A 25,612-nucleotide genomic window follows, 5' to 3' on the forward strand; every position below is an offset into this window, starting at 1 on the left:
ACATATTTCATACACTATAATTGAAATTAGAAGAAAACTATGTACTCACCAAATATAATCAAAGATGGGTAACATTTTATGAACATAATCAAAATACATTTAATTCACATATCAAAATTTATTAAACACACTCCATTATATAAAACTAAAATGTGACATTTGAAATAGTGATGATCGGGAAAAGTTTCTTATGAACTTATACTACAGTGCTATGAAGAACTTATTGTGATTTAATTAGGTCTGTGGTCAGTTCCTTATATGTAATGTTAAACTAAGAGGTAGCATTTATGATATAAAGACCTCTAATAAAACTCTAATAAATTATAGAATTTATGCATTCGATGCTAAATTATCCTGTTCAGCGGATAATTGTTCTGATGGTCCTTCACCTTCAGTCTCATTTATTACTTCCTAAAATATGGATATTTTTTTAATAATAATAAGATATTATAAAAAGTCTACTATTAACCTGTAAAACCTCTACTAAATGCCTAGATTCCTCTAACATTTCCTTACACACTTTATTTTCTTCTTGTAAAGCTTCTATATCATCCTTAAGCTTTTCTATTTCATGCAAGCTCACATCAAGTGACTCTTGTCTTTTTTCTGCTAGCCTTTTCCAGTAATCTACACTAGCTTCTTCAGATGTTAAATCATCAACTATACCAATATACGGTTCAGTCTGAGTTCCTTTGTGCATTAGCAGTGCTTTCAGTTTCTTATTTTCGTTTTCTCTAAAAAATAGTTATTGCAAATAATCTTAATTAAACACCAAGAAAATCTACTTACGCTAATACTTTTGAATCTTTATATATAAATGCTCTTCCTGCTAAATTCTCTTTATCAGTCGCGGCGGGTTGTAGGGATTTCAGGGTTCTTCGCAAATTTTTAACATTCTCCTGAAAATTTATTATACATACAAAAGTTAACCTAAAAAATCTAAAAACAGACCTGATCTAAACTAGAATCGACTTTGATGATGACCTTCTTCGATTGCTCGGTCTTCATCATTTTGTTTGAAAAACTGAAGTATTCAGATTACTTGATATATCAAAAATAGACAGAACAACGATTATTTCGCGGTTCTTTTTTCAGAATAAAATATGCTGTTTTCATTTTGACATTTCTCAAACGCCATCTAGGCAAATAAGACGTAAACTTTGTATACAGAATGTAAATAAGAATCGATAAATATATATATAGTAATGTTGGGTCTAATCGAAATATCCATATATTTTTGTATCTGGTGGTAGGGATTAGCGATACCAAAAATCGATATATTGGTATATCGTTTAAAAATTTTTTTTTTTAATTTTGAAATTTATTTTGTACATATTGCATTGTAATAAATGCAATATGTGCATTGCCTGCAATCGTCTATAAAAAAAACAGAATTAATACCCTAATTGTTTTTTAATTACATTAAACAAATTATTAGCAAGAAAAAATATTTAAATTCCTTTGCTGCAAAAAAATGTGTATTTGGTTAGGTCCGTATTAAATACAACATCTCTATTTATGAAATGACATTAAGGCTATTTATCTAATTAAAATTGTGTCAGATCCTGTCTGTTAAGATTCCTAATACATTAATTTAAAATACAAAATCACATAAGACAATATATATATTATATTGTCCTTTGCGTCATTCATCTTTCTTTTCCACAACTTATTTTACGAAACTTTCTTTTCCACGAAAATATTTGTTATAGTGCCATCAATTAAAATTTTAATTGCTACTTTTAGGGGATTTATTACCTTAAAGAAATCTATTTTGTCTAAATTTACAAATAACTACATCTGTCTAACAAATCGTAACCAAGATTGCTTAAAGAATTTTGTTGGATCTATTAGAGATCATGGAGGTAGAAACAGCATCCTTCCCCTAGTATGTTCGACAAATCTTTAAAAGGGCTCATCACTTCAATTTTTTCACATCATTCTCCCGGAGAAAATTGTGAAGAAGATGAAAATGGTAGATAACTTATATTCTTTTTTAACGGGAGATCTAGTACCACTTGAGGTTGTTAAATCACCAGTTGAGTCCATATTTTCAGTTCCAGAGAATTTTGCTCTGAGGAAAACAAGAGTCTAATAATGTATTTTAGTCTTATTTCAGGCTATTTAACAAAACTTCTGAAAAAGAGACAACTTGCAATATTTGTCTATATTCTATATTAAGTAGTTCCACAGATTAAATACTCTAAAATCTAAATATCTTTAAGAAACACATAAATTTTTAGTGTTTCAACTGTCCAATCCATAATGATTTTCAAGACCAAATTTTAAGTTATTATGAGGTGTGATTGTATTTTTGGTTTAATGAAGTTAATGTAACATCAACAGGGAATGATTTAAAGTTTACGTTCAATATTATCAATATAAGTTAGAACTCTAATAGATCCCATAAAATTGATGGCACTAAACATATATGGGAAGGCGTTATAGAGGAATTATAGATATTTTAATTTTGCCTAGAAATGAGTTCATAATTGTTTTTTTGTTTTTTGTTTATATATATTTATATTATTTACACTTATGTATATTTGTATAGAATTTTATTTTAATAAATTAATTTTAAAATTTAAATTTGATTTTCATTTAAATACTATTGGCCAATAAATATGACGTCACAAAATAATCAGGCGAAATGGCATATGGCATACCAATCAAAGCAAAGTATTTTCCTTACAGGTTTCTACATAACTATTTTAAACTAACCAATCAAATTCGCGTTGTCAGCGCCGCCAATGACTGGACTAAGCGAAACTTTGCCCCACTACTTACCATTACAGTTGCACACCCCTGGTACAGACCTGAATATTCGGTTTGTTCGAGAGGATTTGGCGCAATGATGAAAATAAGACAAAACGTAGTCCAATTTCCTGCACACTTTCTTTTCTGTGCGCCGAATGCTCAAGTCTGTACCACAAAATATTGAGAATTTAGAAAGGTATCTTAAATGTGCGCATACGATATAGAATTTTAGTTCATTAATTTGCCACCAGGTCGCTCGAGGTATAAATATGGTAGCAAAGCTGAAATTTAACACTTTCTGCTTTCAGAAGCCTCTTCGATAAAATAAGAAGGCGTAGTGTACGTATGTTTATATTTGGTGGAAATAATAAAAAATTTACTGGATATTTTGGACTTCCTATAGAAATAATTTGATTTATATACAAAGAATTTCGGTTTAATTTTTTTTGACAAAGTTTTTGTTGAAAGCGTCTCTTTAATTGCTGACAAAGCAAACTTAAAAAACTTATGAACTCACGTGTTAAATATTCTTATTTTGTTAACTGTGTTTTTATGGTTCTTTTTTAGTGAAAATGATTTGTTTAATTCTTAAGACATTTCAAGTGTTGCGTCCCTGGATGTAGTACCATTTCAAATAAAATACCCAGCTTTCCTAGGGATACTTCTCTATGTTAAAAATGGCTTTTAGCTATAAATAATGAGAAACTGATGGGAATCTCTTGTAAGGTCTTAAATTAGAGCAAAAGGGTTTATAATGTACATTTTACACAGGATAACTACAAACTGAAATGTAGAAGAGCATTGCTTAACAGGGATATGGTTTCCATTTGTTATTTACATTGTAAGTCTTTTATGATATTAAGTATCTGCAACTGATTTGTAAACTATAACAAGCCTCCATTTTAAATATGGCATAGAAGAAAGAAAACATTGATTCAAATCTGTTAGGAAATGCCTGAGTGAAGAACAATGAAGAAGTGGAACAGTGAAGTTATTAAAGCCCGGCAGTATGATAGATGCAATTCAACCAAGCCAGAAATTTTTTTAAATTTGTTGGAAAATAATATCTTGACTGTTCTATTGAATTCCCAGATTATGCACAAAACTTAACAAGCAGTCTGTCCAATATCTTAAATCACCAAATGCCTGTATTTTTCAAAACAACTAAAGGTTTTGAGCATTCTGAGCGTGACATAATTATAAAGATAATAGTTAGGTGTTGTTTGTTTTGGTGGATGAGAAAAGTGAACAGAATAGCAAAAGGTAAAAATGAAACATTTTTTATTGTAATATTTAAGTATAACAGCCTATATGGATTATGTACAATCATATAGTTACAATAAATATTTGGAAAAGAAAGTATAAAAAAACATTTCAAAATGAATAGTCTTCAACATATATATTGTACTGTACTCTATATTTGGCGGAGTTATATTTAATATAATATAAAATGTTCCATATTCTATAGTTTATTAAATTTTATACATTTAAAAGTATAAGTTTTGTGTTAAATATGTTATATTACGTTTTAATGTATTGTTAGTATAATATATTGTCATTAAACATAAAAAATTATACATATATATAAATAAAATTTATTTTTAAGCTTAAATTGCATTTTTATTAATAAAATATTTTATTTCAATATTTATTTCATTCAAATATTTATTTCTATTTTCAATACATATTCAATAAATATTTATTTTATTCAATTTCCCGCTATCCAAATTGTCAGTCGGTGCCCTCTGGTGGCAAATTAATGCTCACAGGTTATATATGGGAGATACACTTCTAACTCCTCTGTGTTTTGTGGTCTATACACACCATAAGTTGCAGCGGTTGTTACACGTACAAACGTCTAAAAAGTAATAATATAATTATGTATTAATTTTTTATACTATCTATATTATCATCAATTAGTTAATTAATTCGCCAGTTAAAATTAAAGAATATGTCAAATGATTGATTCCGTTCAATTATATTTAGGCTATATTTTAAATTGTTTTAATAGTACATTTTAATGTATCATTTTTTATATTATTTTGCATTATACTTTTATTAAATTATTACTATATTAATATATATATTGGATGCTATACAACAATTTTCTTTTCCATTATAACAACGCTGTTTCGCACACTATGATAACATATATATGTTATATCATACGATTGACAGTTCATTCAGTACAGACTGTATTGTGATATGAAGAGCCATGTGTTAAGAATAGTGTAATGGACGATATAAGTAGTAGCTATCTCGGTAGTTTCCGCCTGTACGGTTTTTCTATGCGACGTTGCCATTAACAAGTCATCGAGAGATCCAATCCAACGTACTACTATAGCGTACTACAACCATAGAGAAATAAAGATTTAACTTCATAGGAAATTTTGGCGAAATGTTTCGCGACGTCCAACATGTAGATGTCGCTACATTTAACATAATACTTGTTTTAGTTGCTATGCTAGAGTCGCGACGGTTTCATTCATTTCATCTTATGGTTTGTTTATTTTGCATGACATTTTAAATGTGCCCTATATAGAGAACAGGGTGGTTAGCTTTTTATAACGTTTATACATTACATTTTTTTTTATTAGTATATACGTATATATAAGTCGGTAGTTGAAATGCAATCTCGTTCTAGGAAGTGTTGTGTGCCCGGATGCACAGATACTGAGGAAATGCATCATCGTTTTCAGTTAAAAAAATATCTGGCGATCTTTAAGAAATGAATATAAAACATTAAAAATCCTAAACTGGTTTGATTAAACATGAAACAGATTTATGATCGTTACCATGTGAGACATTTTTGTGATACATTTAAACTTTCCTTTAAGTACTTGTGTACAATTTAGTGATGGTGAAAATGATACCACGAGCCCAGAATATGTATAAATGGAAGTGGATCAAAATCAAAATGATATAGAAGGTAAACTGAAGGAGTCACATTTTTGTTCATAATTGTTACCATTAATTTCTAAATTGTCTTACTATATTTGTAGTGCCTAGTAGAACAAACTCCAGAAGGTAATGGTAAAGTTTGTACTCGTTCAGCCATTATCCCCCTTTCTGCTCATTCTTATCGTTAATTACTTGACTCAATAACTTCAGTCCAGATGTTCCTATAACCAACAAAGTTCCTATTGCAAACAAAGTTTTACATTGTACCGTTTTACATTGTCATCTCAGATTATTTAGTAAAACTTTGCATGTACATTTTATTTTCATTTTAATTTTGGAAAGTGGATTCAGTGCTACACCGAATTATTCATATTTTAGGAATAGTTGATTCTGTGAAAGTAAACTTACCGATAAATATGACTCGATTTCCTTTATATAAGGATATCTCATCAGAATCACAGCTCATTGATCATATAGTCAATCCACAGTATTAAAATTCAACAAGAAACAAGTTTTAAGAAATATGTTTTCAAGTAGTTTTAAACATAAATGGATGCTTGCGTTTTTAAAAATTGATAAATAAATTATATTTGTTACCTTACATTTTGTTGTTTTATATTTCATTATCTCTTTTTCTTTTTAAAGTTAAATATATTTATAAAAGGTCAAATAACTTAGATATAATAATTAGCTTAAAATAATAGAGGGTAAACTTAGTTAAATTTGAACTTGAGTTTTAAGTGAGATTTTAGGTTAATTTGTGAATTCCAGAATATATATTATACTCTTCAAATATAAGAATAATTTACAAAAACTATAACATTGGTTTGTTATTGTAGTGTTTTTGTATTGATAAATAATTAGATATTGTGTAATTTTCTCTTTGTTCTTTCCAACATTTTTTTAAGTAAAAGATGTTTATATAAAACTTTCTTCACATTACATTTTTTAAATCATAGGGGACGAAAATATATACTAAAATATTTTAACTTGGGCCTCAACAGATATACTAGATTTTATGATGATGAAGTTTACTTGTGAATTCAAAATAATTTATTTGATTATACACTATTCTTCAAATATACACATAATTTTCAACAACTAGCAACGTTGAAGACTCAACCCTTGTGCCCATACAGAGATTCTCCAGAAGTAGACTTTTATGTTTAATTAACCGAAAATCAGAAGGGCCATTGTTATCGTCAGAAAAAATGTGAAAATGATTCTAAGTTGGCCGGGTCATCTAATATTAATATATAATTTTATGTTTTGTTCATATTGTAGATAATAATTAATAAAGCCGCTTTTAAACGCTTTATTTTTAATAATTATGACTGATTAGTGATATAATGATGCAAAAATAAACCCATTTTGATTTACAAAAAGAGTAAAATAATTTAGTACAAATATTTTTTGTTATATTTTAAAGTTTCCTTTTACCAACGAAGGTTTGTTTAGACTGGACCTACTATTTAACATGGGATCCGAACCACGGTTCTCGGCATTAAACCTACCGGCAGAAATAAATTGTCAGTATTCTTTCCATGTTGATTCAAGGCATTGCTTTGATATTAAAAAATTATAATATTAAATCTTTCTTTTAATTTATTTAATCGCGTTTTCTATTGTGTCAACCTAAAGACACTCACTGTATATATGTATATAGTACTATGTAGATAACTTGCATTTTTAGATCCCAGATTTAAGGAAACAAAATTTGACATTACAAATAATGCATTTCAAAAACTTGTTACAAATAAGTTGAAATTTAATCATAAAAGGCATATAAGAGAAGTTTAATTATCAAAAATTTAAGAAACAAATATTGATGAAGAGCTTATTAACATCTGGAATCATTTTGATAAAAAAGTGACCAGAATACAAGTCCACAGGGTACCGCAGCAACGTTTCATTTTAAAGTGTTTTAAAATGATACTTAATAGGCGTGTAAAAAATCTTAAATTTTTACCGGAATCAGTTATGTTTGAAATATATAAGTATAGCTAAAACATATATCCCCTAGGAATCAAAACTAAATATGAAAAAAAATATAAATAAAATTATAATTTCATTTAAAAAGACTATAACAATTAATAATTATATGTCACTTTATCATTAATATGTTGCACATTTCATAGATTACTTTTAGAATCTAATAATAAAAGATGATTAAAAATAAATTATGATCGTTATTCCATTCTAGCCAAAATAACATTGGAATACAAAATAAATTTTACGCTACCACTTGCCAAATTAACAGAAAACAGTCCATTCAGCACTCAAGAATTATCTCTTTTTCTTCATCAAAATTATTATGATAAGAAAATGTGCATCTTCGTATTGATATGCCGTTACAAAAAAATATTCCTAAACATGATTTAGTGATTACTATATTCATTCGACAATTATAATTTTTTTGACAATTGAATGTTAGGGGAACAATGCCTGGATAGAAATTATCGATTGAAGCGAAACTTGTGTTCGTTTTAATAACACAGTTTGTGTTATATATTTTATTTAAATAAATATGTAGTAATATCCTAAGAAATAATTTTTAAACTTTTGACAAAAAATGCAAAATATTTACAATTATAGTGTTATCACATTACATAGCGTGCGCTTATTGAATTTCTTTTAAAGTTTAATAATCTATAGACATTAAATATTCAATAAAAAATTACTGTGAAAGCAAATTACTTCTGTCAATCAACAATAAATTCAAATAGATTATTTAAAGAATATATCTTAATAACTAATTTCAAGATAAGTAAATAAAAACACAATCTGATTTCTAATGTTATCTATTTGTTACTGGTTGGAATCTCATTTTAAGCGTATCAAAAATAAACATATGGAAAAACTAAGAATGAAAGTCCGACATGGATTGAAGTTTATATTTTTTAACCAATTCCAGTAAAAAGTATTGCCAACCAATTAAATGGTTAAATTTGTAAATGTAACTTATTCTAAACAATATCAAAACAAGTCTTTAAAAATGCTATATTTTATTTAATTAAATTATGTCAACAAGTTAGGATAGAATCACCTTATTCGTTGCCCCAACTAAATCGTAAATAATGATAAAAGTAACCAGCGAAATGAAATATTGAGAATCATTTGGCAGAGTAAGGTGGTTCCATAGACGGTAAAAAAATGATTTAAAAAAATTTACATAGAGTTAAAATTAAATTATTTTTATTGAACATTATAGCTGTTGCAAAAAATTTGCCAACAAATAAAAGTACAAGATGTAAAATGGAACATCGTATTGACGTTATTCTCTGCCTATACGGTGTAGTTTACAGTAAGCTGTTACAACTGGTCCAATACAAATATAAAGAATAGCTTATTGTAAAGGAGAGGACCTCTGGACTTGGTAGATAATAGTTTCATAATTTTCGCTGTAATGGACCTCCCCTGTTTTCCATGCCATTATTTGTCCAAAGCAGTATTTGTCTTAACTGCAATTACTACCTAAAAATTAATAAATAGATTGTTAAAAATAACATATATCTTGAATATGACATTAAATAAATATTAATATATTAAAAATAACATATATAAAAGGAATAAACTAATAATTTAAAATAAAACTTACTTCTTCGCCACATGATTTTAATACAGTACATAATATATCTTTGCCAGCATCATATTCGGCCCTTAGGGAGGTGCCCACATCTCCTTCTGGAACTTTGAGATCTTCACGAAGGTCTCCATTATCAGACATAAGAGAGAGGTAACCGTCGTCAGATATGTCAGTCAACTGGTAATCCTCACGTTTTACATGTGGCACATCCATATTGTGTGTAGATGGACAAATATCTTCATACTTTTTGCCTGAAATTCAATTTTGCATATTTATAGAAAGTAAGCTTTGGTATAATTACTTAAATTATAGTAAAAATTAAATTAAACACACAATTTTAATAAATATGGCTATAAAAAGTTAGAAATATTTAAATTATAATTGCTTCTTATAAACTATCGATGTATAATCTTGCAGATAGACTAGTATGGGATGAACTAACACTAATAACAGAAATGTTAAAAATTGAAGCACTAAAAGACACAGACTAATTAAAATGTGAGTGACAGTGTCTTCCTTGTTATCATTTTATATTTTCATCATTATGTTCTTGTTATTGTTAATGCTATATTTTAATCATTGAGCATAAACAACTTCATAGGCACTCATCCTTGACCTCACCAAATTATTGATTAGACAAAAATCAATGACTTACTTCAATTTTCATGACAGATTGAATAACAAAATTTAATAAATCTAACTTTAGAATATTGCAAATGAAGGAAATAATTAATGAGGTACTATATAACTCTACTATAAACATCAGCACCTTTTTCCAATTTACTTATAAAATTGCATTATCTACTAACTAAAGTCAAAACAAAAATTGCAATACCAACTTTACAATTCTTCAGCACTTTACTAATTCTAGGTAGGTCAATATATTAAGAAAAATTAAGCAAAAATTAACCATGAACTAATAAAGGTATCTTATATACATTAAAAGATACAATATAATTAATATACACAATGCAATTTCACATATACTACTCAATAGAAGCGAAGAAAACTTTGTGTACCTGAGAAAATATCAATTCCAACCAAGTGAACTTTGGCATGTCCGTGTTTTCCAGTTTTGGAGGTGGACATTTCTACAATTTTACAGGGTCTCCCTTTCAACATGACGAATCCGTTTTTACGCAGCGCAGAGCATTGCATAGGATAGGTTGCGGAGGCCCCAGAGTCTCCAGTCTCGAAGTGGGTGTCATCAATATCAGCCATGGTATAATAAGTTATTTATGGCAGACCTTTAAAACTAAATAAACAGTAAGGTAATTGTTAGTAGTAAAGATAATATTATATATCATAAAATGTGATAAAAAGCTAGTTGCACACGCGGCATAGGTACATGTGGTCCACAAAGAAGCCGCATTATTTATTCTGACAAAAGAAAATGTCTTACATGTCTTTTAGAGGACAACCACTTTCCGTTAGAATATATGTAAGAATAAGCTATTAGAATATATATTTTAGCTACCTATATATAAAAAAACACTTATTTTCTTTTTGGAAATCTACAATTAAGGCAACATGGCGCGAATAGACAGCTAAATCATGCCCTGTCAAACGGCCGAAAAGATGGATTTTACAGCAGATAAGAAATTGTCAAAATTATTTGCACTACTAATTATGAAAACAAACTTTTACTGATATTTTTAAAACACTATCAACTCAAAAATACCACATATTTTAAACAAATTCAGAAAAAAATATGTACTCACATGTGACCAAGATGGAAACTAATCCAAAAGAGAATGAAAACGCAAGCGCAAGGAAAAAGTAAACGATACCGTAAAACACTAGCGCCAAAATTAGGCGGCAAATTTAAAAGCTTGAACTCATATTTACATAATATATTGTAAAATAGTTTCTAAAAATTTCTGTTATTTTTATGAATTACATCAAATGAACGTTTGTTAAATTGTTTAAAAATATAACTGATTAAATAATGTATATGATAGTTTTTAAATATCGTAGAACTACTGAATCGTCATAAAAAGTAAGTTTAGTAGTTCAAATATATGACATATTATTATTGACATAGATAAATATCTCACATAAGTTTTTTTTAATTTTTAAAAGATTATTTATTAGTATTAATATTGTTATTACTCATATATCTTAAACATGCCAGTGCCAAATAAAATTGAAGATGATATGGAAGATCAAGGTAATTATAATTTTTATTCATGTTTCTAAATAATTTAACATTATGTTTTTTATTTTTATTTTGATTACTCACTAATTATATTGAAGGTACTCAAAACCAAGAGGAATCTGAAAATCATTCTCTAACTGTTAATGACATAATAATAGTGGATCCTGATACTTTAGAATTAGATTTAAACCATGGGCGAATTGGAAAACTTCAAAATTTGGAACCTTTGAGACAAGTTGAAAGATTATATTTAAGATGGAATCTAATAACCAAAATTGAAAATCTGAGTACTCTAACAACACTAAAAGAGCTGGAACTGTATGATAATCAAATATCAAAGATAGAAGGTTTAGATGCCTTGGTTAATTTAGAGTATGTTAATAAATTATATTAATTTATTCATATTAGATATCTAAATTAATATTTTAGGATATTAGATTTATCATTTAACAGAATACGTGAAATTGAAGGATTAGACAATCTTACTAATTTGAATAAGCTATATTTATCATCTAATAAGATAAGTAAAGTACAAAATTTAAACCATTTATCTAAGTTAACATTATTAGAACTTGGTGATAATAAATTAAGGGTAAGTATTAAAATACTATGAAACAACTATTTAAAAATGTATACGTGTTGAAATTCTTAATTTTAGGAGATTGAAAATCTGGATGGTTTAACAGAACTGAAGTCATTGTTTTTGGGAAAAAACAAGATTACTAAAATTGAAAATTTAGATCATCTCGTAAACCTTACATGTTTAAGCTTGCAAAGTAATAGAATAACAAAAATTGAAAATTTGGACAAATTAACGAAACTTACAGAATTATATATTTCCGAAAATGGGATCACAAAAATTGAAAATTTATCTGAACAGAAGGATTTGGAGACACTTGATTTGGCACAAAATCAGATTACTGGTATTGAAAATGTTGGCATGCTAGAAAATTTAACTGAGTTTTGGGTAAGAAATAAAATGCAGTTAGTTTGAACAGTTCTATAAAATGTGTATAATTTCAGTTAAATGATAATAAAATTGGTGATTGGAATACCGTCAATAATTTGGCAGAAAATAAAAAAATATCTACAGTATATTTAGAGCGCAATCCTGTTGCTGAAGATCCAATGTACAGAAGAAAATTAAAACTGATTGCTCCTTCATTGGAACAAATTGATGCTACTTTATGTCGTTAATATTATATAGCAATTAAGAGGACATTTCATATTTCATTATTATCATAATTTATGTTTATTCCATATTCAAAAAGTCTCAATCAAACATGAAGAATTTAGTTATATTATCTACAATTAGATTGTAGCACTTTATCTTTGTTATAATGAAATAATTGATTATGTCTAAAAACATTTTTTAAAACTACTTAAAATCAAAATTTAAGTGAGGACATTTTTAATGTTTAATATATTTGAGGATCCTAATTAATGTTTTTTAATGACATTAACATATTTTTTAAAATGTATGTATTTAGACCTAAATTGTATGATGCTTCTTTTATAGAGGCATTACTTATTTCCCAATTGAGAAGTGTCAATATTCGAACCTAATACAAAAAAATATTAATTTTAGATATATAAAATGTCTCTTAAAATCAATATACTAATCAATTCATTCTATACTTAACCTTATCTTTCAGCTGAAAATAAACATGAATTGCTTGTATTTTGAACATGTCTTATTTCATTGCTCTCCATTTCGCTGATGTAAGTTATATTTTATTTTGAACAAAAAAAAAACGGTGATTCATATTCCTAAAATTATTTCGAATTTATATATTAGAATGAATTGTCAAACAGTTTGGGGGTTTGGTTAGACTACAAAATTGAATTGGCACCATCTGTTATGAACATAGAAAATTAAAACACGAGTGAAATATTTATCTTTTAATCATTAACACAGGTAAATATGAATATTTAGCGTGTCTCTTGTTTATTTCCCCGTTTGGATAAGTAAAATATCAATTCGTTACGAAATTTTCTGGCACCTGTTTGTTCTCCAGGAACCGCTAATAATAGCAGGCCTGGATAATTTTCGACTGTTGGCCCAGTACGCTGGTTTTTCCCTTATCATGCACACTGACCACTTGGGAAACACGATGACAGACCAGTTTGTGTTAAAATGGCATTACCACGAAACAACGTTAATACAAAATTTGCCATATTTATTGGATAACGACATTTTGAGCGACGTTACGATATCGGTGGGCGCACAGCACATCAAGGCCCACAAAATCATACTCGCGATGTGTAGTGTGTATTTCCTCCAGCTATTTCAGGTAAGCGTTATGTTTATTTTTTATAGTTTGTGAGAAGATGCGGTACGCTAAAAAGCCGACACTCTGACTCAGGCGACTTGGCTAAAAATATATCAGAGCTGCACGTTTTGTATTTTTAGATGTCTCTTGCGATTTTCAGGTTATTTTATCTAGCGAATCCTATTTTAAAACCCTTTCATTCTACAACATACTAGATATTTAAAATTTCAAATATTTTGACAGCCATCATTTAGCCCACGCGCCCTTTTGAATTGAAGTTTATGAAAGAACAAACTGACGTATTCCACTTCAAGATATCATTCATTTATTAATATTTTATTACTATTATATTATTTAATTCAAAATAATATTATAATAGTTATATATTGTATATAACATTGCCGTAATAACAACGTGTAACTTCATTAATTCTCCACAATATCTCTTTAATAATAGTAAACAATATATTAGGATAAATTACCTTTTTGAAGGTTTTCCAAAAACTAAAAATTAATCGTTGGGAAATGTATATATATACGAATAAATTTTGTATTGAAATTATTTTTCACAACAAATCACTCAGGAACACATATTTATCATGTTCTGAGATAAAATGCTTTGTAATTTTGTATTGGCTATAGCTAGATTATATTAAATATTTAGAACTTATTTGATAATACATTTAATTATTGCATTGCTTCAATTATAATAACACAAAATTATTAGTTTTGCGTCGATTCTGAAAGATAAATTAATTCCTATTATCTATAACAATAATAACACAAAGTTCCAAAATAATATTCTTTAGTAATATAGTTTTAAGGAATATTAACCTCGTTGCAAGTTTTTTATTGATATTAAAAGTAGGATGCAGGACATTTTTGTATAAATATTATTAAGAATCCAAGGAGTTTAGTGTTTTACTGATTAATGTAATTTAATTATATTCATCCAAATGAGAAGAATATTGATTATATATGTTCTATAGATTATCATCTAGTAATGTATAACTTTATGAACCATATCTATTGTTTTTTTAGGAGATGAAGCATACACAACATCCAGTTGTGGTTTTACACAACGCTAGTATAGAAGATGTACGGGCTATGTTAGCCTTTATGTACAGAGGTCAGTGTGTAGTTTCAAAAGATCAACTGCCGAATTTGCTATCTGTAGCCAAACTTTTGAAAATCCAAGGACTTTGTGACATGAAAGTAAGCATGATATTCATTAAAGTGTGCTAAAACACTGGTGATACAACAATTTGTAGGTACCTGAAAAAGACGTATCTGCTGAAAGCATTCCATCTAGTGATCGAACCGAATCAACGAAAACAGAACTGAAAGAGACTACATCAACAGAGTGTTCATATGACAAAGAAAAAACATTCGAAAATAGTACATATGTTCCTAGCAGTATTACATTCAAGCGACACAGCACTGGTTACAGCACGGCAATTAACTTATCGACTGATAGCAAAAGACAACGACTGTCATCGTCGCCTACTTGGGAAAAACCCCAACGAGGTAGGTTTTATCATACCTCAAGAGATGGACTTAAATATAATTTTCAATTCTTAGCGACACCAGAAAACGCAAGTCCATGCACGCCAGAGGACACACTACCATATCCCATTCCATCCACCAAAAAGCAGTCAAGTCCGAAGGAAACTTCAGAGACTTGTAAATGCTTTTTATGTGGGAAATATCTCAGTAATCAATATAATCTAAGAGTGCATATGGAAACTCATGAAGAGGCTTACCACGCTTGCCAGTCGTGTCCTCATGTGTCTCGAAGCCGAGATGCATTGCGAAAGCATGTTTCCTACCGACACCCCGAAGAATACCTCACGAGAAAAAGAAAGAAACCCGATAGCGTATAAATCTCTAGTTCAAATCAAGTTTATATGTTTATTTTACAACGCTGAAAATATTCGATCTATCAATTCTTGCCATGGTTGAACCTGGCTAATGCTGTTGGTGTTTTTTTCCACAAGTATGAATAGTACGAAAAGAATAATTAACAAGGAAATATATTCTTTTAATTAAATACTTATCTTTTATTTCATAGAACCTAGATATATTTACATATATGAAAGATTTAACTTCTAGCTAAATAAATGGTTACTGGTCATATACATTTATAGTGTCACAAAATTATAAAAAAGCAAATGTAACAAATAACCTAGTTGTAAATAAGATTGTCTTGTTTGTTTAATTGCATATCAATTATCAATATTATGTATATATATATATATATATATATATATATATATATATATATATATATATATATATATATATACATATATATATATATATGTTATTATGCAATTGAATCTATTTTGATAAACGATATCTATTGGTGAAAATGTGAAGTATAAATATAAACAACTGTTAAACAACCTAACCTGAATGTCAAATTCAATGATTTTGACATTGCTCTACACAGAAAAATTTTCTAGATCGTATATATTTTTAAGTTATTCGGTGCAAAATTGAACGGCGATAGAAAACGACACTGAGGATTTTAATATATTCATTCGAACATAAACTAAAGTGTATAGACCATTACCATGCAATTTTACTATAAGCACACCGCTTCATCTTCAAATACAGTTTTCTTAGTTAGGCTCATTAATAGTTACATGATATAACACCTCCTTTCCAAAGAATGTACGTGGTAGTTGTCTATTCTGGACAGCTTATTTGAGTAGCACTTGGCTTTTATTGATCTTCAAAATTCCACTGTTTGTATCCAAATTTCCAAGGTATCATTGTATGAAATGGTTTCGTAAGTTTTGGCGACTGCAGATTCCAATAGTCTACAGCTGAGAAACTTAGTTACTACAATCTGCCGTTGGTGGCCATTCAGTCTGTGTAAGCTTCTCTCCAAATTTCAGTAGTTTATGTTAGTTCGCGGCAATTTCAACCCGCCTTTGATAACATTACACTCTAAACTACAATGTTTGTTCCAGAAATCTACGCACTAGAAATATTTTCGAAATTAAATTTAATTCCTAGTTTAGTTCATGGCTAGCAGTCTTTGAACACTTTCAATCCACCATCCAATATAAAAGGGTTTAAGATACAAAAATATTAATTTATTTAAAAACTATTATATTTTATGGAAAGAAGAGGCAACTTGTTTAACGGCGATACAGTAAACAGTTTGACAGTAAATCAGGATTATCAATAAAGTGAATCACTTTAACTTATTACTTTTATAGAGTAAAACGGATTGACACGATTCAATTTTATTTAAGACCATTTGCTATTGAAATGGCGCTATTTAGTATTCTTCCTAACACAATTTCTAGAAACTTAACAGGGTCCTAAGCGTTGTTAAAAGCGTGGTACCTATTATGCTAATTCACCAATAAAATTCAGAGCATGACTGATATCTAGAACCAAAAAGTTCATGCTATATAATAAGATGATAGTTTAATTTTTAATATATGTAGTTTTGAGAGATTTATTTATAAACATTAATAAACACGGATTTAAGTTTTATTAATTCAATAACAAGTAAAAATAAATAACTTATTCTGACAATTCTTACAGTCTATGTTCAGTGTTTCACTCTTTCCTAAATATTTTAGTCTTTTTATCAAAGAGGGTTTATCTGGACTGGACTTACAGTTTAACGTGAGCTCCGAACCATGGTCCTCAGCATTATGATTTATTGACCAGTGACCAAATTAAAAACCATCCCAGAAGACATCTGGTCTTACCAGCCTGGTTACTGACGTGACCCATTGGCTATGAATACATTTACTATCACAAACATAAAGTACATCCATGTTCCAGCATGATTCGTACCCGCAACTATCGCAACAGTGGAGGACCATCCTGCCGCCTTGAACACTACAACAACGAAGCCGGCTACTGTTTGTTTATGTGTGGCCACAACATAATATTTCTTTGTTATTTTGGATAACATAAAAATTTATTCTTTTATTTAATGTAATAATACTTTTATTTGACAAATATTTTGTTATACATAAATTCTTCAGTTCATATACATTAAACAATCCTTCATTTATCCATACTGTTCTATTAGTATTAGCACACCCAAGAAGTTTAAAAACCAAATCCACTCAAAATGACAGTGAAAAAATAATGTTTTCATGTATAAAAACCGTATATATATAATTTAACTTTTAAAAAATACATTTTAGTATAATATATAATTATATAAATATAGGAACAAAAAATGTTTTCATCTTAGAAAAATCAGTGTAAAATAAGCCAAAAAGCAATTAGAAAAAATTCATGAAAAAACTTCAAAATTCACAAAAATGCTCACCAATAAATACTACAAATTAAATTGAAAGAATGAAATCACATAATTAAATGCAGTGCAAAACAAAGGTTAAAATAAATATATACTGTAAAAAATAATATTGTATTGTTGTCAGTGACTAGAAGGGGGTTATTGTCCAAAGTTTTGTGTTGCAATCTTGTCCTACTGAAACTACAGTGGTATTGTCCACCCAGGATAACTTGGTGATTTGACTTTGAGCATGGGCATCTGAATAAATAATGGGATAATTAGAAATTAAATAATTGTAACATAATTGCCAATATACTTTTTATAATAATATGCTTGGCAGGTTTTTCAACAGACCAAATGATAATGCTGGTATCCAAACTTCCGCTAGCTACTAACAAGGAATCTGGAGACCATGCTACACAATTTACTCTTGCATTATGGAAACCCCATTCTTGTTTAGTGGCAGGCTAAGTAAAAACAGATTATTATCGAAGAAAATGAAATAAACCTTAACCTAAAATGAATACTTACAAGCTATCCAAACGAATGTAATAAAAAAAAAGCTGATATACTTTTTATATGATGCGAGTTTAATTAATTAAAACATTTAGTATGATTAAAAGACATCTCAATAGAAGTGAGTTTTCAGATAAAGCTCATTTCCATCTTTATGAACACGTAGATAAGTAGAACTATGGTTACTGGTGTTAAATGAACCCGAAAAAAGCAACCATTAAAAACTGTAGAAAGTAACTAAATGCGAATGTCCCAATAACGATTCATAAAAGAAATCTAGGCTATTATATGTTTCACTATAAACTCATGTCAGTTATGTAACGGGTGCAAAAGTTTTTTTTATAGTCGATGTTTAATGCTGCAGCTATATCGCGAGGCGTATGTTTTTTTCCTCTATGTTTTTAAACATTTCAGTAATTTTTCAACAATTAGACGGTCAAGACGAGCTTCATCTTAAAGTAAAAAAGCAAAATAAGACGAGCTTCATCTTAAAGTAAAAAAGCAAAATATGACGAAAAGCACCTAATGGAATCTCCATTTTTAAAGTACAATAAGGTCTGCCTGAGTAATTAAAAGTATTATTGGAGATGCGCCAAATTAAAAAATGATTACAATAAAACTAAAATAGTCACATCCATAATTTAACATAAACTTTCTTTTGAGACATCTTGTTAATCTGTGTTTAATAACATAGCTTACCTTATAATCTTCAGTACTGTATAAGATAACTTTTCGATTAGCATCGCAAGCTACCAAATACTTGTCATCAGGTGAAAATGAAACATCAGTAACTGGTCCAAGATGATCGAGTTCTTGAAGAAGCTTCAAATTATCACCATCCAGTTCATATATGTGAACCTACAGTTAATATTTAAATAAACTGAAGAATTAATCAGAATAGGTACTTACTTTATTGTCCATGGATCCTCCAATAGCAACGTGCCCTCTGGGAGAACAGCTTACGCCTGAAGGCTCATAACTTACTTTTAGCACGCTTAATTTCCTATTGTCTTTGACGACTGTAATTTCGTTAACGCTAGCAACAACGATAACATTTTGTTCTTTGAGAATGTCCATGCCTCTTGGCTGTGAGCCCAATTTCAAATCTTGTGGTCTATAGGCATTACCTTCGATGTCAATTTGTTTCAAGCTATCGTCAATACCAACAGTGTATAAAGTACCATCATGAACTCTCATGCTATTAATTTGATTTCCATGACCAGCACCATCAATCTATTTAATTTAAAAATCAAATCACTTAACATATCAAATAATGTATCCCAAAATAACTTATTATTAACCTTTTCATTTTCACCAGTATTAGTATTCCATTTCGTAACAACCCCATCATGGGAACCAGTGAAAATGGAATCCCTGTCTTCACTTAGGGTTAGTACTGTAATAGGCTTATTATGACCTTTAACAATACGTAAGGGCTTTTCAGGGTTGTTTACATCCAAATAGTTAATAAAGCCACTTAAAGATACAGATAGAAGGTATTCATTTTGCCACAAGCAGGACACCTACAATAAAAAAACGTCTTACTTCTTGGAAACATTTTAAAAATCCAGTGAACATACTTGTTGATCCTCAACAGCATTTCCCATTTTAAACTCAGATACCACCTGTCTAGTTTCTACATCCCATAATTTAGCGGTTTTGTCACCACTCGTAGTAAGTAATTGTTTACCGTCTGGACTCCAAGCTACACCATAAACCCCACCGGCATGAGCGGGGCTGCCTACTTCACCAACAAGATCAGACGTAGCACCATCATACAAGAAAACTTTGCCATCAAAACCAGCAGAAGCAAATAAATTTCCTGATGGTGAATATCGTACAGCTTGTACGAAACGTGAATGTTCCTATAATAACGCGGTTTTACATCAGTTTATTTAATTGGTTCAACCTTTCATAAAATTAAGCAAACATATTCTAAATATGAATTGAATAGTCTCTATCAGTATTCTAAAGATGTATAGGGTTTTTCAACAAGCGAGTGTTTGGTTAAACTGTTGTCTATTATTCAGTCACTAATGTCAAATCACCATGATAAGTCATATGATTGAGCAGTGCCAAAAGTCAGGATGATTAAACGCATTATCAAAACGGTATTTGTTAGAGCCCCAATTTTAACCCGAAAATTACCTCAACAAAAAGGCATATTTTTGGATGATCGCGAATGATATTGCACGACATTCACCAGGTGACAATACATCCACAAAAAAACTAAGGAAGACGTTACGATTTGGCGGTCTGTATATCTCTTGCGGAGGTAATATGAATTGGTCGCCAATTGTGATTTGACTTCGGTAAACTTTTTCTTCTGGGTTTTTTTGGCGTCGCAGGTATATGCTAATCAACCACAATCCACTAATTCCCTTATAATCAACACAACTGACATCATCGCACAAACTCAACCGGATGATTCAGTCGCATCACGGCATACATCGGATACTGGCATAACAGCATACACTGGCCTTTCGAATATAAATAAATAATTATATCGTTAATACTCAGCATATCGCATTTCGTTTCATCCCATATCATCAATCGAGCCACCCTTCATTGAGAAACCCTATTTTAGTGATTTGAGGAACTGAACAGAATGACAACTAGGTCAAAATAGATTTGAAAGTTTGACCTTATAAGAGGATCTTATATTTTCATATGGGGTACTAGGGTGAAACTTTACATTTCTTATGTAAGCTTATATAAATGGATTAAAATTATAATTTGAAGCCTTCCTCGCAGCGCAATCAAGGTGTGCAGTATATAAATTATTTTTACTAAAATATTAAAATTTTTGAAATCAAACAATGTTTGCTTGAATTTGTTGTCTCTATTGCTTTATACTTTTGTATGATACTTTGTCCTGCATAAAATCGAATGCGGCGAAGTGGGTTAACCTTATTTTTTCTTATATAAGGGGAAGACGGTTAAGATGTGGTAAAAATTGTCTTACGTAATAAATGAATAGCCACGTTCATGAGTCTCCCGAGCGCTGGCTATTAGCAAGATTTTTGTATACCAATTAGTTCCACATCATATAAGTTTAATTTTAATAAACAAATGATTCACTTCCAGGAATATCATTAATCATGGCTATGATATAAAAATATCCCAATCTTATCTTTAAAAAATAAGATAAAATATAAATGAGGATTGTTATTATTTGTAAGCACTAGTATGCATATAGTACTTTTAGCATATTATTTTGAACTTAATTAATATTTAACAAATTATATAACTTAAAATTAATTCATATACCTGTTTAGTCATCTTGAATTTGAATGGTGGGCCTTCAAATACAGCGATAGTATTATCCTCGCTACCTGTTACGATTCTAAATGGTCTTGTGGGTCTGAAGTCACAGCTATTGATTGGCTTTGATTGGCCAGATATTTCACCGACTGATGTTCCTGTTTCAGACATAAAGACGTGCCCGAAACGTTCACGGCCTTCACCCACAACAACCATTCTTTGATTATCAGGTGACCAAGCGATATCTTTGATTGGACCGCCAAATGGATGAAATTCATTTTTTAAAATGTGCTCTTTGTTTACAGTATCCCAAATGCGAACTTTTCCGGATTGATCTGAAAAAGCATTTCATTCATTGAAACATTGTTTTCTTGTTATGTTTTAAAGTCTCCTTTTTTGTAAGCTCTGAACCACGGTCCTCGGCATTACGCCTACCAACTAGCAAGTGACCAACTTAGAGATCATCCCAGAAGACATCCAGTCTGTAGACCAGAACCTAATTACTGGCATGACTGAGATGATTTTCCTTGTTATAGTTATAGCTTGTTACAATTATAGCCAATCGCAAACAAATTTACAACTATGTCCCAGCAGGAATCAAACCCGCGGCTATTGCAAAAAAGGAAGGCCGTCCTGTCGTCTTAACTACTGCATCAACCATGCCAGCAGTTTTATTTTGACAAATTATTAGGAACTGCTAGATTTATTTTATTTATAATGCACATAAATTCGATGGTGGTTTCATTTCAGCTCTGTTTATGGTAGTTTACAGTGAAATTCAGTAACCCAATTACATAGTAATTTTGTTGTAATTAGTGAAGATTGGAAATCTTATGTTAAACAGTCATTTTAAATGTGTATTTCAAAGCTCCATTAATTGTTACTTATTATGAAAAAGGCTTTTTAGGGTAAAAATGTATTTTTTAAATGAAGATATATATCAAGTTGATTCAAATTAATTAATCTAGTGAAATGTCAAATATATTATATCTATTTTTTATATTATATTCTATTATATGCATTAATAAAAATTAAAATAGAATTATTTGACGAAATAACTAACCTCCAGACGCGATGTAAAATCCACTAGGAGAATATTTAGCAACATTTACTTGGCAAGAATGTTCTGTGTAGACATCAGATATAGCAGGATTCTAAAAATACTTATTTGTTAGAAATATGTATTTAGAAGTTTTTATTATATAGTTACTAATAGGCTTTTTAACATTTAAGTATTTAACGTACTTACCGCTATATTTCTAATTATTACAGAATTTCCATTAGTATACAAAAAATTTTTTCCTTTTGGGTCTCCACCCAAAACAAGTGGTTGACCTCTTTGAGTTTTAGGCAAAGTTGCATATATATTCTCTAAAATGTTACATTTTAAGCTATAAAATATTACTGTTTAACCGCAAAATACATACTACAGGCGTAAGACATTTTTAAAGCCCTAAATTTTCTCCACAATAATTACTTAACTAGTGTGGTACACTAGGCGTAACTTCCTTGCCGTTGCTTACTTTGGCGAGTATTTACAAAAGCAACAAATAAAGAAAGCACCAAACCAGAAAACAACGCTTATCTCAGTAAATTTGGTGACACTAAATGTCCAATCACTTTTAGTAATCGTTGAATATAGCGGTTATGTTATCCTTATAAGGAAGTGTCAGTGAACGTCACCTTAGAAAGATGACACAGTATGGAATAGAAGAGTAAAGATATATATCAACGAGCGCCATCTTACCGCAGTTGTCCAAACTTTAGAAATATAGAATCAGAATTATTTAATATTATATATATATATATATATATATATATATATATATATATATATATATATATATATATATATAATATATATAATTATACTATATATATATATATATATATATATATATATATATATATATATATATATATATATAGTATAATTTATAGGATTTTAATAAAAATTATTCCATTTAAACTGTTATGTATGTTTTAAAAAAACTTTTTGGAACTTTTAATGAATGTATTTGAATTGACATTGGTGATAGGGATGTGCCACGAGAAATATCGATATATATATATATATATATTAATAATTTTTAGTTTTGATTGTTTAACAATTTCAAAAATCCGCATCTCAGTACATCTGTACTCTGTAAAAATTATATTCGCTTGTGATTAGTGCCGTGAATATATCTAAACTAGCTCATTCATCTCACTTTACTAAATAATACTAATACGTTACTCTAATAATAAATATTAAATAACAATAAATAATAATTATCTGAAATCAAAAACAACGTTAAAGAATTTCTTTTTTAATATAAGGCAATCCAAAATTTTGGGAAATACTCCCTCATTGGAACTGAACAAGGTTTGCTGAAGTTTAAAACGTAACAATTTCTATGAAAAAAATTGTGTTCTTATCCTTTGACTAATAAAAATGGTCTGTTATTGTGGTTGCCGATTTGAGTTCAGGCGAAAGTTGCCCTTCTTTGATAATTTGGTATCGTTAATAATTTAAGATTTTATCTTATATTTTACATCTTTTGCAAAGAAAACAAATTAATGTACCCGCTTTATCGGAAGGTATATGTACAGCTGTGAAAGAAAAACCTGATATATGTGAAAATTTCTTTTCAACATAGATTAACAAAATTCGATAATAACAAGAATCGTCCGTTTTCTTTGCTTTCAAGAGATTTAGGTTTTCAAAATCAGCTTTTGATTTAATTTGATATCTGACGAAGAAAAAAGTTCTTGTTTAAGGGCTGTTATTAATTGATATGGTTCTGGAGATATAATCGTATCTCTAGTACGACAATTCTAATGGATGTTAAGATTTTTCTATAAATTTTAATGGTATTGCTTTCGGATTTCATTAGTAAATGCATTTCTTAACAAAGCACAAACTGAACATTTTTTTATAACATCTTTTTTAGATACGCTTAGTACAATCTTAATTTACAATTAATTTATTACTACTTTTCCTATGTACTTGGATTAATTAAAAAGCAAGACGAGTGCTAGAAAATACATCAGTATGTATTCCTCAATACTAACTGAATATTGCAGATAATAAATATATTGATTTGTACATCAAAAGTAAAAATGAATATTCTACAGAATATTAACAATTATAAGTTAGTCCATACAAATGTAATTTCTCATTTGTTGGTGAGTTGTTAGTTGGACGTGGGACATAGGACAAAGTAGAAATCAATAAATGAAAATCATAGATGATGAGCTATTAGTAAGAGCGACATCGAAGAGTAAAATAAATAAGCAAAGAACAAGGCAATTTCATTTAAAAATTTAGATAAAAATTGTTATATTAATCAGCCTGGTGAATTTATTGTTTTTGTAATATATATTTTAAGCGAGAAATGTACAAAGATATGACTATATGAATAAATAAATGAAGTAGTGAAAATATGCATGAGTTAAAATGAAAATAAATAGATAATATCCATACTTGGAACACATAGCATAAATAGAATAAATTATGAATTATTAACAGTACATTTGTAAATATTTTAAAGCGTCGATAAATATTAAGATGTTTAATGAGTAATGCAATAAGATATGTGTATATGTAACTATATGATATTTTAAACTTTGAACCTTGCATCAATTATTTTGATTTTTTTCTTATAAAAGTTTATTATATTACTTTATATAAGTTTTAGAAAATCAGTAATTTATTTAATGATGATTCCTTTAATATATATTTCCAAATGGTAAAAAATAAATTACATAGTTGTGTTCGTTATTGTTTTTCTTATATATATTTTAAATTCTCTTTTTTACCAACGAGGGTTTATGTGGACTGGACCTATTGTTTGTTTAACGTGGGCTCCGAACCACGGTCCTCACCATTAAGCCTACCGA

At 29.1% G+C, this 25,612-nt stretch overlaps 5 protein-coding genes across 9 annotated transcripts; 2 read left to right on the plus strand and 3 right to left on the minus strand.

Moving 5' to 3' along the window:
• Positions 1–97: 97 nt before the first annotated feature.
• Positions 98–1,141, minus strand: geminin (geminin DNA replication inhibitor). Its single transcript, XM_076405100.1, has 4 exons — positions 952–1,141; positions 790–899; positions 470–734; positions 98–411 (listed from the first exon to the last, which is right to left on the minus strand). The coding sequence occupies exons 1-4, from the start codon at positions 1,009–1,011 to the stop codon at positions 331–333; spliced, it is 516 nt and encodes a 171-aa protein (XP_076261215.1). The 5' UTR covers positions 1,012–1,141; the 3' UTR covers positions 98–330.
• Positions 1,142–8,836: 7,695 nt separating this feature from the next.
• On the minus strand, positions 8,837–11,058 carry eEF5 (eukaryotic translation elongation factor 5). 3 transcript variants are annotated; one of them, XM_076404733.1, is made up of 4 exons: positions 10,966–11,058; positions 10,264–10,499; positions 9,257–9,495; positions 8,837–9,132 (listed from the first exon to the last, which is right to left on the minus strand). In XM_076404733.1, exons 2-4 carry the CDS (start codon positions 10,463–10,465, stop codon positions 9,091–9,093), a joined length of 483 nt encoding a protein of 160 aa, XP_076260848.1. In that variant the 5' UTR covers positions 10,466–10,499; positions 10,966–11,058; the 3' UTR covers positions 8,837–9,090. The 3 variants fall into 3 exon arrangements, with proteins under 3 accessions (XP_076260848.1, XP_076260870.1, XP_076260859.1); XM_076404755.1 differs by lacking the exon at positions 10,966–11,058 and adding an exon at positions 10,722–10,845; XM_076404744.1 differs by lacking the exon at positions 10,966–11,058 and adding an exon at positions 10,647–10,798.
• A 200-nt stretch (positions 11,059–11,258) lies between these two features.
• On the plus strand, positions 11,259–13,083 carry sds22 (protein phosphatase 1 regulatory subunit sds22). Its single transcript, XM_076404706.1, has 5 exons — positions 11,259–11,414; positions 11,501–11,774; positions 11,832–11,994; positions 12,061–12,369; positions 12,426–13,083. Exons 1-5 carry the CDS (start codon positions 11,372–11,374, stop codon positions 12,597–12,599), a joined length of 963 nt encoding a protein of 320 aa, XP_076260821.1. The 5' UTR covers positions 11,259–11,371; the 3' UTR covers positions 12,600–13,083.
• Positions 13,065–15,724, plus strand: LOC143196840 (uncharacterized). Of its 2 annotated transcripts, XM_076404713.1 has the most exons (6): positions 13,065–13,124; positions 13,201–13,320; positions 13,421–13,696; positions 14,716–14,889; positions 14,946–15,201; positions 15,256–15,724. In XM_076404713.1, the coding sequence occupies exons 3-6, from the start codon at positions 13,490–13,492 to the stop codon at positions 15,555–15,557; spliced, it is 939 nt and encodes a 312-aa protein (XP_076260828.1). In that variant the 5' UTR covers positions 13,065–13,124; positions 13,201–13,320; positions 13,421–13,489; the 3' UTR covers positions 15,558–15,724. The 2 variants fall into 2 exon arrangements, with proteins under 2 accessions (XP_076260828.1, XP_076260836.1); XM_076404721.1 differs by lacking the exon at positions 13,065–13,124 and having other exon boundaries at positions 13,185–13,320.
• A 1,898-nt stretch (positions 15,725–17,622) lies between these two features.
• On the minus strand, positions 17,623–23,761 carry flr (actin-interacting protein 1 flr). 2 transcript variants are annotated; one of them, XR_013005856.1, is made up of 10 exons: positions 23,158–23,431; positions 22,980–23,101; positions 22,794–22,884; positions 21,737–22,065; positions 20,047–20,331; positions 19,768–19,989; positions 19,376–19,699; positions 18,980–19,324; positions 18,267–18,912; positions 17,623–18,208 (listed from the first exon to the last, which is right to left on the minus strand). XR_013005856.1 is itself a non-coding variant. In XM_076404698.1 (10 exons), exons 1-10 carry the CDS (start codon positions 23,171–23,173, stop codon positions 18,099–18,101), a joined length of 1,809 nt encoding a protein of 602 aa, XP_076260813.1. In that variant the 5' UTR covers positions 23,174–23,761; the 3' UTR covers positions 17,623–18,098. The 2 variants fall into 2 exon arrangements, 1 of the variants encoding a protein (XP_076260813.1); XM_076404698.1 differs by having other exon boundaries at positions 18,267–18,417; positions 19,166–19,324; positions 23,158–23,761.
• Positions 23,762–25,612: the final 1,851 nt, after the last annotated feature.

Source organism: Rhynchophorus ferrugineus, unplaced genomic scaffold, assembly GCF_030347505.1.
Source record: "Rhynchophorus ferrugineus isolate W39M unplaced genomic scaffold, kcgeb_rfMv2 rfM1, whole genome shotgun sequence".
NCBI classification, from domain to species: domain Eukaryota; kingdom Metazoa; phylum Arthropoda; class Insecta; order Coleoptera; family Curculionidae; genus Rhynchophorus; species Rhynchophorus ferrugineus.